Raw genomic sequence first — 15,895 nt, 5'->3', positions numbered from 1 at the left:
TTTCCTCATCAGGTCGAATCGTCGTCTTCTTCTTCTTCCTCTTCTTCCTCATCTTCTTCTTCTTCTTCCTCTTCTGCTGCTGCTGTTGGTCAGTTATAACGGTCAGTATCATTTATGTTCATAGAAACAGTTTTTGATTTCCAGTGTCTAGAATTATTCTAGTCGACTGTGTTTCTGTTCTGACATTTCCCATCATATTCCATAAATAACACACACTCACATCACTGGTTTATTCATTTATCAGTTTATTGATGAATAAATGATGTTCAGGAGTTCAACATCTAATACAGATTTATACTACAGTCATCAACATGTCAAACATTAGTGATGTGACACTTCTAATATTGTTGGCTACTTCATTCATATTTAATCCAGTTCACTGACATAACTCTACAGAATATTATGATCACATTGAGTTAAGAAAATAGACAGAAATGCCACATTTATTTTACTGAACATTTACTGAACATTTACTGTCATTTACTGAACATTTACTGTGTGTATTTGCAGGATCCGCCTCTAGATCTGTGTCAGGAAATCTGGAAATTTTTTTTAATAGTCAGTCAGAAAACATTCATATTTGTCGGACTGAAGAGTGTAGGGGTCGAGTGTTTAAAGAAGGATCATGTGACATCATCATCAAGGGTCTGAGACTGAGGGATGCTGGGAAATACTTCTTGCATGTCTATTACCATAATGATCAGACGGAGCTGGAGCGACAAATCCTGGAGTACCAACTTCATATTCAGGGTAAAGTCAGAACGGATCAAAGCATCATCAGTGTGTGTGTTTCTGCATCTCCTTTAGTATTGCATTCAGAGACTCTGATTGGACACTGATATTCAGATTGGATTGGGTTTCTCCAATGGCGGATTTTATCTCAATGATAAATGTTTAAATCTGATCAGCCAATCCTAAATGTGTGTGTTGTGGTCTTGACTGATGGACACATTATAATAATGCTGAGTGTGTGTGTGTGTGGTCTTGACTGATGGACACATTATAATAATGCTGAATGTGTGTGTGTGGTCTTGACTGATGGACACATTATATTAATGCTGAATGTGTGTGTGTGGTCTTGACTGATGGACACATTATAATAATGCTGAGTGTGAGTGTGTGTTTCTCCTCAGATGAGATCTCTGTGAACACAGGTGAGGAGCTGAAGCTGGATGTTCTGTTGATCAATGCTGATAAAGTGGAGACAAACTCCAGTGGAGAGTGGACAGAGGTGTGGACGAGAGGTCACGGGGTCAGCAGTGATCGACTGACCGACAGTGATGGGAATCTGACCATTAATGCGTTCACATCCACTGACACTGGAACATACAGAGTTCTGGATTATAGAGGAGAAATCCTGATCTCAGTCACACTCACAGGTCAGAGAACATCAGAGGAGGAGTGGAAATATTATCTTTAATCAGCACATTAATATTAAACTGCATGACTAACCTTATAATATTCTGTACAGACTCGAAGGGAAATCTGAAGGACACAGATGAAGACAAAACTGATGCCACTGAACATCGGCGTGAGTAAAGCAGGAGCATTGAGAGCTTTACAGAATTCATCAACAGTGAATTTAAAAACTCTCTTCCCTCTTTTCTCTTCCTCCTGTAGGTTATTGGATTCTGACAGTGGGACTGACTGGGGTTCTGGTTCTGGTGGTTCTGGTTCTGACTGCTGTCGAGTTATACAAACGTTTTGCTAGAAGGGGAAACGAGCGACTGAGTTCAGGGGACACAGAAACATTGGAGGTCCATGACAGTGTCTGCCGAGGGCCTGTGGATCATGATTTAACTCTACATCTTTCCCTCTCGGAGCACATAGAGAAGCTACGGTGGCCCACACAGGACAAACATGTCGTCTGAGACAGCAGAGAGTGACTAGCGCTTGTAGTGAAGTTTGTCCCTTTAGGGCTACCGTAGAAACATGATGGCACAAAATGGCGGCTTCACTGTAAGGAACCCGCGGTGTGTGTAGATAGAAACGGCTCATTCTAAGGTAATAAACACATAACGGTTCATTATGTAAGGTCTGAAAACATAGTTATGGATATTATATTGCATTTCTGTCAATAGATCCTCATAAACACTACACACTGCACCTTTAAATGACTGAGGATCACACACTGCAGACAGTCGATCTGAACACACACACACACACACAGAAACATGAGCCAGCAGATCTGCAGAGATCGGTCAACATATTTCTGCAATATAGTTTTAATTTTCAGTGCATTTGATCATTTGGGCTGCAGAACTACCTCAGGATCTGTTTAACTGGATATGAGTTTAGTGTTTATGTAAAGCATATAGTATTTATATAAAATCTGGACTGGCCTTACCAGAGGAATTATTGTTTCTATTTAATCCATCATCTGATGACTGAGAATGTGTGACTGTGTAAGACAATCAGTGTGTGTGTGTGTGTGTACATATGTATATTTTGTACAGTCTTCTATGTTAATGTTTAAATAATGTATGTATATAGTTTTTGTCTATGAAGTGTTCATGGTTTACCAGTAGAGGGCAATAAAGTCCAGTCAGACTCCACCGTTATATCCCAGACTCTCCTGAGGGATGATGATTTCTGTCTTTGTTTTTGCTTCAATCTTGCAAAGTTTAGACACACAGAATGTAAGAGCCATGCAGAACTTGTACAATAAAAGCGTAAATGCTTTAAATATAACGCTTGTGTTTTTGTGTCATTACACCAATAGTTGTGTTTGTTTGTGAAAAGGAAATGAGTCAAATCATTATGATGCTGGTGTTTATTAATGTTATTATTAATTGTTCTGATCACTCACTGTAATGGACTGATTTCTACATTGATTAGAGGATTGTTTGGAGGTTATTGAATGTCTTCATCTTTCTGTTTGTGTGCACTGGACATTCGGTTTGACCGATCATGTCGAGTCCAATGATTACACTGAAATCTATAATAAGACAAATATTCATAATTTGATCTTTCTTATTGGACATTTTTATCATGTAAGATTAGGGCTGGGCGATATGGCTGAAAACTGTATCACGATATAAGTGTTTCATATCGATAATTATTGATATTTTTATGACCTATTTAAAATAAGGACCAGGAGAAAAATATTTTACGTTTAAACATTTTTATTGTAAACATAACCGTCCTCTAATTATAATCCCCTCCATTATAAAGGCAGAAATGTCAACACAAGAGTGAAAACACTCAAATAATTAAAATATAAACACAAGTCTAAAATCACAATGAACACTTCACACTGATCTCTCACATTAAGATGCAGAGCCTCTGTTATTTCTGTCTAACTATTAGCGTTTAGATGCTTAATCATAAGGCACTGATGCAGAGTAACATCACCTCTCCATGTCGTTTCAATCCGAAATTGCCCCCTATACCCTACATAGGGCACTATTTGAGGGCACAGCCATTTGTAGTGGTGTCCGAAACCATAGTGGACGTTATTGAGTGCACTCATTCTATCCCACAATGCACCACAATAACGAGTGAACAGCCGATGAACACACAGCTGCCGTCCGCCTTCACACACTCAGGAGGATTCAGACCCGGGTTCAGCTCCAGAGACACCTGAGGTCACCAGAGGTCACATTAGGATGATCACACACACCCTTTATATCATAACTGTAGAGATGACAGATTCATTTTAGAGTACGTGTTGAATATTGTTGCTGTACATTCATCAGATCTAAACATTTTGTTGACTTGTAGCAAGTATTTTTACTCTATATGCTAATATTTTCTTGCAAAATTGTGTTTATAAATGTACAGTTGTCATAGTTACACAGTTACAATATAATTGTACAACTAAAATCATGACAAATGTAAAATAAATACACATGAAATCCATATACTTCAGCTCTGTGGCCAGTTGCATAAACTAAGCCATTATGTTAAGACAGGGTCTTAAGATCTAGTATGAGCCATTAGCAGTTAGTCAAGAGGCATTCAGTCTTACTTTTTGTATCAAATTAGGCCAGTCTATGTTTTTATGTAACTGATTAAAAAAAATTAAAGAAAAAAGAAAAAAATGTATGTCTAACTTGTAAGACTAGTCTTAACGGTTTATGCAACCGGCCCCAGATCTAGTTAAATAATGTTTACCACTTGTCAATTAAACTTCAAATGAATGATTTTCATAATTATTAATAATTTACATGAATATAGTAAATGTAGAATTATATTCACGTCACACTAAATCACTTGTACAGCTAATCTTGAATCAGATTAATATTATTTCAATTCAAAATGATAAAAACCCATCCTAACAGCAGGTTATGGGTCTTCTGTATGAAATAGCACACATAAATCATAACTCATTTATATAATACACTGGTTCATGTAACTTGAAAAACTATCTAGTTCTGATACAACCTTTCAAAGAGGAACCAGATAACCACCTTTGTAAGAGATGAGCCGAAATATACAGGAATAAATGAATAATTATTAATAAAATGGACACTATATCAGCGATAATAAACATCACGACCAAAGACTGGATTAAAAAACCGAATTATGTATGTGTGTGCAGCTTTTAGAGGATGTTTGCTGCACCGGTGTGAAGTTTGTTTCATTGTTTAGTTTAATCTGAGTGATTTATTCTTACCTTCCGTCGGAATTTATCTCCAAACCCACGCGCAGAAGCAAAGAGCGCAGAACAGATGCGTGACGTCATGACGTAACGTTACTCATCGCCGTGAAGCGGAAGCAGCTCATTCATATTCTGTCGTCAATCTGAGCTCTCAGTTCGCTCTGTAGTGTTAGTTGTAGTTGTAGGACAGTGGCAATAGGTCTTCTGTACTCTATACTAGCGTCGGTTTGCGTTAACACACAACACCAGCAACTTCCCTGAATCAAACCCAGTGAATGAAGCTATAATCGGAGAAGCCGCTGCTAACATCATGCCATCACGCTTTAATCGGTGAGTTTGTTTTAAATACAGCCCAAAGCCCGGTTGTAGGTTAGTCTCTTATGTTGTCAGTAGGTTTTATATCTGTTTAGACATGTCAAACACAAATTAGTTCACCAACAAAACTTTTACGCAAGTCTCGAAAGTTATACTACGCCATGCGCAATGCAGTCTGGGTAATGTAGTTTTATTTTAATGCAAGAGCTTTATTGAACAGTTAACAAAAAAGAATCGGACAGGTACAATATCGACAATTTCTTAGCCAGAACACGGACAAGCATTATAAAACAAGACAAATAAATAAATAATAGGAAATGAAAGAACATCATAAACTAAACAAATAAATAGCCTACCGAAAAAATGGCAGCTAGGGGGTTTTCTCTTCTGCCATTTTAAGTTGTCAAGGCATTTTTCTATTCCATGAATTCATATTTGGGATACACTCAGGAGCACAGACAAACACAAATCACCTGAGGAAGTTTAAGTAACCGAGGTTCATTAAGTAGAAAACTAGAAAGCATAATTTTGTGTATCAGCTTTTTTACACTGTCATAATCTAATAACTGCACATAATGTAATAAGTATTAAATTTTTATTATAATATGTTCATAATGTAATAATTTTCTCAGAATGTAATAATCATTTTTACATTATGAGAAAATTATTACACTAAACTCACCAAAAAGCATGTCATATTTTCGTTATTGTAATAGCTTTTAAAATATGATAAATATTAGTATTCCCTTACATTACATTTAAAAAAAAATCTAAATCCAGTCTTAAACTACCTGTGAAATGCAATATTTAAATATTCATGGTATTATTATAATTATTATATGTTTATTAAAGATAAAGCATTGGTATTCCTTTACAGTACATTTAAAAAATCCAGATAAATAAATAAAATCTTTTGCACCTTTAAACTACTACTACTAGTTAGGGTTAGTAGTATCAATAATCTGGTGGGGTTTGTAGGCAGGTTAAGACTGGATTTAGATTTTGAAAATGTACTGTAAAGGAATACCAATGCTTTGTTTATTATTAATAATAATAATAGCATGAATATTTAAATCTGTTGCATTTCACAGGTAGTTTAAGACTGGATTCAGATTTTTAAAAATTTACTATAATATAATACATTTGTTTGTGATAAAATTAAATGTAAATAAAAATATGTAAAAGTACTATTTTAAAATAAAAAAGCTTTTATTACGTTTTGAGAAATATTACATTATGAACATTTTATTACAAAATAATAATGTAATACTTCTTACATTATCAGCAGTTATTACATTATGAATTGCTCCATGGGGAAAGAAGGACAATACTAAATAAATATGTTTTAATAGCACTTTTTAAGGCAAAACACTGTTTTTTTTAATGCATTGTTTTTTGGTTAATTTTAAGATTTTGGTCTATTTTGCTTCCATAACTTGACATTTTAACATTGTGTTAACATTCTTTCAGAGTAGAAGAAACAAAACATCCAAAATACAAATTTAAGTGCAGCGAGTCGATTCATGATTCGGATCGCGTGTCAAACTGCTGAAATTTGCCGATTCAAACCGCTGAATCGACTCACTGATTCATAACGCTTCGAAGTTCATAACTCTCTCCAAAGGCCAGATCGGCCCATTCCAGAGCTCATGCAGCCGCTGCTTAGCAACTGAGTAAACAGAGGCCCAGCCAAAGGGAGAGGTCCTAAAGTGATGGTTCATGGAGAAGCTCTGTCACTTTAAACAACCCGTTCTTGGTGGATTCCACATTACATTCACTCAAAAGGAGTTTGGGAATATCTGAGTAAACAGAGATTCCCCTAAACACTGGAGTTTCCAGTTGACCAGAGGTGTCAGGGGGAGTTATTACCAGAATAAGCCATAATTCTTGTGGGGCGATCTGGGGGCATCCTCCCTTCTCAGTTTCCATACTAACTGAATTTATGTAGAAAAAGGCAGGAAATGCCATTCATTTTTTAGAGCCAAACACAAGGATTAATTTAATAATAATCTATTTGTCATACAGGATATTTGGCCCCATTACAGGCAATATTATTGCAATTCATGCTATAATGCTTTTAAATAAAAGCTGAGTATGCTCATATAAACTTTTACTGATTGAATTACAACTTTTTTTGTCATTTTATTGTGAATTTTAAAACATCAAATGGCCTGTTTACACAGATATAGCATGGACAGTGACTACTCAATCATTGTAGAATCGTGAATCATAAAATTGCTTGTTGAATAAATGCTAGTTGAATAAATGCTACATGTTTAATTTCTTAAGTGCAAAAAAACTATTTAGCAGAGTGCAAATAGTCAATACTAAGTTGGCATGAACTGGTAATTGCCTACTGCCTTCCCTATTGTGACATTTATCGAAGTGAAACAGCTTCTCAAATCAGATTTTTTTTTGTATATTTCATTCTGTCCATCAGGAATTGGTTGGATCACTGTCATTTGTTAACTGCTGAAACCGTTTCATGTGAATGATTGTTGGAGGGGACTGATTGAAACTTGTCTTGCTATTGGACAATCTTTTTGCCACTCACTAGAAGCGTGTACAACAAAAAAAACCTATTGGTGACCTACTAGGTTTTGCTGGTGCTCGATTACATAAAAAACTATTTAGGAGTTCCAACTTGTGTCTTTCGGGGGAACACAAGAAAACAAGACTTTAACTAACTACATAAATGTCTTCGCTCCAGTTCTCGTGCTCTAAATATTTGCAACACAAGTGCATTTATGAAGAGCAAACATCAATATTTTGAGAATTGCCTTCCTGATAGGGAAGGAAGTTTGACCCTGAGGGAAAGTATAATGGAGGACAGTCACAAGGCTTGTGAACACATACACAAATAATAATTCTAAATTTTAATAACAAGTCTCAACCTAAGTTAAAAGTTCAGGCTATTTTTACAGAGAAGACACACTTCCTCAAATGCATGTGGCTCATCAATGCAATTTGCAGGTTCTGTATTACCAGCAACAGCATGTCCATGCAAACTGTACTAGACATAATTACTACACACAGCTAAAGAGACTATAATAATAAACCATACATCATTAAGTCAGCCATGAACTAATTTTCACCTTTATAAGTGGGTTGTCAAGGGAACACAAGCAGAAGCCAACGCCCTGGGTTGAGTATACAAAAAAAAAACCCTGTTTGCACAGACATGTTGCTTAATATTTCCTGCAACATGACGAAATTAGCATCTGCCCCCCTTAACACACTTCTCCCGATCTCTCACACACTGTTATCATCCAGTTTAAGGGTCTTAGAAATAGAGCCCCCTCTCAAACCTCTCCCGTCTGTTGCCAGCAGTCTTGTGCGGGTTCTATTTTTGACCCATGACCCAGTGTGAGGTGGTTGTAGAATGTTTGGCATGTCAAAGCATGAGGCACAGAAGTAGAAGGCCCGGACCTTCTGTCAAACCCCCGCACCCATTCTGAACTTCGAAGCTTCATGATGCAGTGTTTTGAAATCGTCATCACTATGTAAGTCGTTATTTAGGGGTTTTTTTGCGCACCAAAACTATTCTAGTCACTCCATAAAGTTATTGTAGAGCCGCTGTAGTGAGATGGACTTTGTAACTTTAGTCTTTAGTGTCTTTTAAGGGTCTTGAGAGTGTAAAGTTGAGCCAATGGAGGCCTTTCAGAGCATCAGATTTACGCTAAAATATCTTCATTTGTGTCTGACTTATATAGTGATGACGATTTCAAAACACGGCCTCATGAAGCTTCGAAGCGTTATGAATCAGTGAGTCGAATCATGATTCGGATCGCGTGTCAAACTGCTGAAATTTGGCGATCCAAACCGCTGAATCGACTCACTGATTCATAACGCTCTGAACCGCTGAATCGACTCACTGATTCATAACGCTCTGAACTGCTGAATCGACTCACTGATTCATAACGCTATGAACCGCTGAATCGACTCACTGATTCATAACGCTCCAAACCGCTGAATCGACTCACTGATTCATAACGCTCTGAACCGCTGAATCGACTCACTGATTCATAACGCTCTGAACCGCTGAATCGACTCACTGATTCATAACGCTCTGAACCGCTGAATCGACTCACTGATTCATAACGCTCTGAACCGCTGAATCGACTCACTGATTCATAACTTTTCGAAGCTTCATGAGGCCGTGTTTTGAAATCGTCATCACTATATAAGTCGTTATTTAGGGTTTTTTTTGCGCACAAAAACTATTCTCGTCTTCATAAAGTTATTGTAGAACCACTGTAGTGAGATGGACTTTGTAACTTTAGTCTTTAGTGTCTTTTAAGGGTCTTGAGAGTGTAAAGTTGAGCCAATGGAGGCCTTTCAGAGCATCAGATTTACACTAAAATATCTTCATTTGTGTCTGAAGATGAACGGAGGTCTGACGGGTGTCCAACCACATGAGGCTCAGTCATTAATGACACAATTTTAATTTTTGGGTGAACTAACACTTTAATGTTCATCCTCTCCTCCTGTACTGTAACACATCCTTCCCTCAAAGCCATAAAATTGTTATGATTTTTTTCCTCGCGAAAGCTTGCATATCATTTAATTTTGATAGTTTTTTTTTTTTATTTACCATTTTTATCACTAATTTAATAACAATGTAATTGTTGTAATGTAAAACTTAAATACCAAATGCACTCATGTACATTCACTCTATGACACTCATAATCACCATAAAGGCAGTTTATCTGTTTAAAATGGTCAAAGAAAAGCTGTTATAAAACTTTTTAAAAGGCAGTTTTAATAACAATTATCAGGGCCAAACACAACAGAAGCAAACAAGAAGCAGCATCAGACCAACTGCAAACATGAGTGAAGACATTTGGAGACCATTTTAAGCAAAAACCCATAAATACATTGAGTTATATAGAGCCAATTTCATGTTTTGTTTAATTATATCGCCATCAAGTGGCACAGTCACACTGCTTTTTGTGTTTGTCCTCAGAGTGCGCACATACATAAGTGTGTCAAATTTGGTGAAAATATCTCATTTCGTTTAGGAGTTACAGACATTTGTATTTATGAGCACATGAAAAATGACCCACACCAGACGTTGCATTTTTTTGCCACTTACTATCAAAATTTTGACATTTGGCCTCAAGCATTTAGTCTAACTGCTATGATTCAGATTATCCTACGGTGGTTTCGTCTCGATTGGACTAACGGTTTCAAAGATATTCGCAAAAGTTGTTTAAACGCTAAATCACAACGTTGCACAAACCATAAGGCGAAACCTAGCATGTTTGGTGTTGTTGGACTCAGCAAGGATTCAAGAATTAAAGGAGATGACTCCCATGAAAGTAAGTCAGACAAATCCAAAGTTATAAGCATGTAAACATTTGGTTTTACCAAGACTCCTTCAGGGCATCGTGCTGATGATCCTTACCGAGATTTGTACCGATATGCTAATGCGTTCATAAAATACCGCATTTTACAACAAAATACAAAATGGCTGACACCCAAAATGGCTGATATGGTAAAATTGGATAGTATTTGAGTCGGCATGCCAGTGTCATGAGAACTTGTGTCCTTCTGTGAAATAGTGTCCGCTTAGGACCCGATGTGGTAATGCCTGATCAAAATGGGAGCAATAACATGCTTAACATATTGTAAATTATTTCAATTGATAAACTAAGTAATGATACCAATACAAAATCATAACATAGTGTTTTTTATCCATTATAGGTACATTACTAATATACAGAACAGGTGCAACAAATAAGAACAGGTGCAATACAATTTAAAAATTGTATAAACATTAAAGCGGCTTTTAAAATGTAGGGTAAGTGCAACCGTGGTGTATAAACTAAGCTAATTGTGTAGCTGTATGCTATGCTAGACCGTATGCTAACTAAAAAAACATTAAGAAGGAGATATGCTTGATTTCACAACTTATAGCTTCGGTTATATACTAGTATATGAAACATGCTTTGAAAGACGATAAAGACTATTTTAACACAATTTAAACGACAAAAATCAAAACGTGATTTTATAAGAATTGTTACCCGGCTCGGTAACACTTTATAATAACTACACGCTATGAAGCATTAGTTAAGCATTAGTAAATAGTTAATTCATCATTTATAAAGCATTAATAGACATTAATAGGCAGTTTATAAATACAGCTATAAATGCGTTATACTTGATTTATAAGCATATCTATAATGTGTTTAATAATTGTATTTTCATACTTCATAAATTATCAATTTATAATTTCTAAATGAAGTATTAACAGTAATAAAATATTTTGCAGTGTCAAAACTTTAAAACATTAGAGAACAGCCATGCAGAAGAGAACTGAGCCTTTATATCTCTTTTGTAAAAGCTTTACGAGGCATTGATAGTCCTCACTTTAGATGAGCTCACAGAAATAGTTAACTAACAAATACTAAATGTTTTATAACTACCTGAATTAATCATGAATTACAGTAGGAATACATGTTAATAAAGCATTTATTAACACACTGAGTAACTATTACTATATGTCTAAATAATAAGATGTATAAATGTACATTTTAAATAGTTTATTAATCCTTTACTTTCTAAATTATCTGATGTACCACCGACAACTCCTAAATAACTGGTTTGTAAACAATGTAATACTTAATTTAGAAATGATAAATTGATTATTTATAAAGTATGAAAATACAGTTATTAAACACATTATAGATATGCTTATAAATCAAGAATAACGCATTTATGGCTGTATTTATAAACTGCCTATTAATGTCTATTAATGCTTTATAAATGATGAATTTACTATTTACTAATGCTTGACTAATGCTTCATAGCGTGTAGTTATTATAAAGTGTCACCTGATGTGGAAGTTTGGTCTGGATATGATAAAGCGCTGTGGAGATAGAGCCTCGTTTCCAATTTGATGTGCTCTTCATCAAATTTGTCATTATCAAAATGCTTTTAATAACTTTTTGCCAGCATGGTCTGATAATCAGATTCAGTTTTCATGAAAATCTGACAAACCGTCTAGGAGGAGTTAGAAAAAGTCGTCTTTTTATCAGGAAAATTGGCACTAATGTTTGTCATAACTTTCCCGCAAGCGGTCCAATGGGCTGCCATAGACTCCCATAGTGGAAGAGATTCTGCTTAAAAGAATAATAATAAGAAATCCAACGATTACATTGGTGTATTGGCCCCTAATAAGCTCAAAAACCTCACATTGGGCCCCTCCGACCACTCCGATGATCACTCAATTTAAAAAAATATATATTTTTAATTAATCTCGGGTCAACCTGAGGAGAGGATGAAGGTTTTAAAAAAAAAAAAAGAGTTCACCCAAAACTGATTTTTTTTCTCCGTGTTTTGTTTACTCCTCCTCATTATTGTGTTCTGTTTTGTTTCTCGTGTTAAACATGAAGGTGAATGCATCATTTGAGTGAATTATTCTTTGAGTTATATTAAAGTCATTCTAATAATCCGCTGAACTCTCTCAATGTTTCCACAGACTGTCCTCCAGAGGGCGTCTCAGACTCAGACAGGAGCAGTGAGTAAACATTACACCCCATCACTGATATCTAGGGTTGGGTACCGAAATCCGGTTCCAATATGGCACCGGTACTTATATAACCGGTATGTACCGGACCGAATCAGAACGCAGATTTCGGTTCCTCATTTCGGTGCCAAAATTCAAACGTGCTTTTGCGCTTTGGCTGAGCCAGAGACAGACGCTCAGCGCTCGTCACATCACAACTCATGACAACTATTCAGTGTTTTCAACCACATCTCATGACAACTATTCAGTGTTTTCAACCACATCTCATGACAACTATTCAGTGTTTTCAACCACATCTCATGACAACTATTCAGTGTTTTCAACCACATCTCATGACAACTATTCAGTGTTTTCAACCACATCTCATGACAACTATTCAGTGTTTTCAACCACATCTCATGACAACTATTCAGTGTTTTCAACCACATCTCATGACAACTATTCAGTGTTTTCAACCACATCATGTTTATTCCAGGTTTCAGACATTTAAATGCTCATCAGTAGGCTACTAGCAACAAAACACACACTGATGTCTATGAAAGCGGCAATGACAATCCTTTCAGACGGTTATAATTTGACTAACGTTACGTGTTTTATTCACATCAGATACATGCACATTATATAGTAATTATATAGTTTACTCTATTCTTCTTCCAGTTCACTGGTCACTTACTTTCATGTATTTTGTGAGACGAGAATGAACTCAAGTGTTGTAAATCCGACAGATCCGATTCTGAGGCGCAAACTAACATGGCGTCGCCCATTGCGCTTTATAGATCAACTAACACACATTCACTCACACATTTGAACATTAGATAGTTTGTGACACAGTTAAGAAGTTTGTGAATATTTTGAATAAAAAGAAAGCGAAATAAACCCGATACAGCAGAGCTGTCAGTGCTATTGCGGCCGCTGTTGTCATGTGAGAAACATGACGCGTCGCCATGGAAACATTAAGGCGATGCTTTCTAAAATATTTAGCCAGAGAATATGATCATATTTCAAAATAAAGCTGAAGCTGGAAGCTGGTTTGTAGCAGATCAAGAACACAGACGACTGCTGTTATTACTGTAACTGTTATTTAGAGCTATATTAGGCTTGTTGTAGTTGGGTTAGGTGGCTATTAGGTTTTACTGTGAATTTGTAAATAAGTCAATAATAATTTGTAAATAAGTAAATTGTGTTTTGTATTTATTTATATTCATACATTTAAGTATACATTAAACTTTTAATAAATGGTTCAATTTAAATAAAAAATAAATAAATAAAAAGCCATTTAATGTCATCCACCTTGTTTTGTGGCCTTTTTTAAAAAAATTTTAAGTATCGGTTCAGGCACCGCTTGGGCACCGGAACCGTTTGAAAAGTATCGGTTTGGCACCGGAATCGAAAAAAACTCAAACGATACCCAACCCTACTGATATCATTCAAATACGCTTTCTGAACTCGTAAAACTCAAGTTATTTCTTTATTTGTCGAATGAAAATGACTACATTTACATGCTTCCTCATAATGTGACTGATGAGATTTAAGCAGTGCTGTTATTAAAGTTTACTGTAGTAAAGCGTGGTGTTTGCCGGCTCATGATGACAACGTTACAGATACCAAAGTGAACAAATCAAAGTACACAGTGTACAATAACTGTATGAGTTCATCTTTTGCATTGTGGCTTGTGAATAATGGGGCTAAAAAACTAATCAAATCATGTAAAGAGGTTTGCTCTTGCTTACTCCGAGTATTGGAAATAATCATGTAATGTTAATGTTGAATGTGCAGGAAGTCATGCATTGATGTTTGTTTTCCAGATCCAGACGCTGCTGATACGAGCCGCTCTAACACACTCCTGATCCTGCTGACATTCTGCCTCTGGATCCTCTTCCACCTGAGGGACTGAGATCAGAAAACACACAAACTGTGTTCAGTTCAGGGGCTCAATCCTTCACAGGTCGAGCGAGCGCTGGACAAAAAACTCTTTAAATATGTTCACGTTTGGGCATTTGTGTACATGATAAAGAGCATAAACTATATAAAATCTGCCAGATTTACGAACAGCTGCTCCAGCGCAAACCCTCTCGTGGCATTAAACACTACAGTCAGGATTCACTAAAGACACGCAGTGATAAAATATATATATATAGATCAGCTCTTTCTTATTGCATATTTATTTGTGGGAGTTTCTCTTTCAGACGCAGTATTTATGGGAGGAGATTATTTAAATCAATCACACAAGGTGATTTACTAACGCCAAGTTTACACTGCACGATTTTGACTCAATGACAGAAACTGCGACAAATGCTAGCCTGGTTTCACCAGACTCTCTTCATTTCATTTGTTCATTTGCTCCATTGACAAGCGTTCACTTCCTTGAAGGCGGGAACTCTGTTGAAGTTTAAAACTATTGGATCTGCCATAACCAATCGCTGACGTTTGGTCTTGACTAGGGCTGCCACTAACAACTATTTTTATATTGATTAATCTATCGATTAATTTATCACAATTTGCAACAATTTTACTTAAAAACATTTAAAGTAACTTGCACCGTTGGCCTTCAGTAGTGTACTATAAAAAAGTATAAATGTAAACAAGCCCTTGACAAAATGTAAAACTAAAAGAGTAAAAATTTAAAAAGGTACAAATTTGTAAACCAACATAACAAAAAAAGAGAATATCAGCAAATACTTTTATATAGAATAGTGTTGTCACGACACCAAAATTATGATTTCAAAAAACTGTAAAAGTTATTGAATCATGGGCGTCGGAAGCAAAAAAAAATGTGGGTGGGTCCTCAGAAATGTTTTACTGGAGTAGATGCCAATTACATTAAGTATAAATATACCGCTTTACTTGCTAAACGTATAGTTCGGAAAGACAAAATTACGGAAATCGCCATATCATTGAGAGCGGCAGTAGTGTAGGGGTAAGATGCACCACATCTAGTTTTGACACAAATCGACCTGCGGCGGTTTCACCGAACTCAATCTTCTCAGTTTTCCCATCACATATCAGATCGGAAAGGCATTTATTTTCAATACAAATTAAGAAAATATTAGAAAAGTGGAAATAAAGCGTCTAATATGTGTTTAATAATAAGTGTTTATCGATTAGGGGTAAACAGACATGTGCTGAATGTTAGAGACGATTAAAGCGAGTGGGTCCAATATCATTGATCATAAAAAGTGGGTGGGTCTTGTCCCGCACACACACAATGGTTCCGACGCCCATGCATTGAATAATACGACAGAACTTACTATTCATTGTTGTATCATTGTTTTAGGGTTAAAAAACCCTAAAAACTCACTTGGCATGACATCATCGTCATGGTTCTCAGCCTCTGTTCGCTGATTGGACCGGTTTAAATTTGACCGGAGAAAACCAGAGAATCCCAGACGGAGAACTGAAGGAAAAGGAAGTACGCAGGAGGGCGGAGCCAGGCTAGACAAATGCCC

At 36.2% G+C, this 15,895-nt stretch overlaps 1 protein-coding gene and 1 long non-coding RNA gene across 2 annotated transcripts; both read left to right on the top strand.

The window, feature by feature from the left end:
• Window positions 1-311: 311 nt before the first annotated feature.
• Window positions 312-2,689, top strand: LOC307133524 (uncharacterized protein; the record flags this gene model as incomplete). The annotated part of the gene is made up of 5 exons (XM_079828604.1): window positions 312-324; window positions 511-750; window positions 1,134-1,379; window positions 1,472-1,531; window positions 1,621-2,689. 5 exons carry the CDS (start codon window positions 312-314, stop codon window positions 1,869-1,871), a joined length of 810 nt encoding a protein of 269 aa, XP_079684730.1. The 3' UTR covers window positions 1,872-2,689.
• A 1,977-nt stretch (window positions 2,690-4,666) lies between these two features.
• Window positions 4,667-15,100, top strand: LOC307134116. Its single transcript, XR_013817520.1, has 3 exons — window positions 4,667-4,933; window positions 12,402-12,440; window positions 14,255-15,100. It is a non-coding gene; the product is annotated as an uncharacterized lncRNA (long non-coding RNA).
• Window positions 15,101-15,895: the final 795 nt, after the last annotated feature.

This window comes from Gobio gobio (assembly GCF_949357685.1).
Source record: "Gobio gobio genome assembly, chromosome: 11".
NCBI classification, from domain to species: domain Eukaryota; kingdom Metazoa; phylum Chordata; class Actinopteri; order Cypriniformes; family Gobionidae; genus Gobio; species Gobio gobio.
Note: the sequence above shows the minus strand (reverse complement) of the source record. Positions and strands in the feature narration are given on the sequence as shown.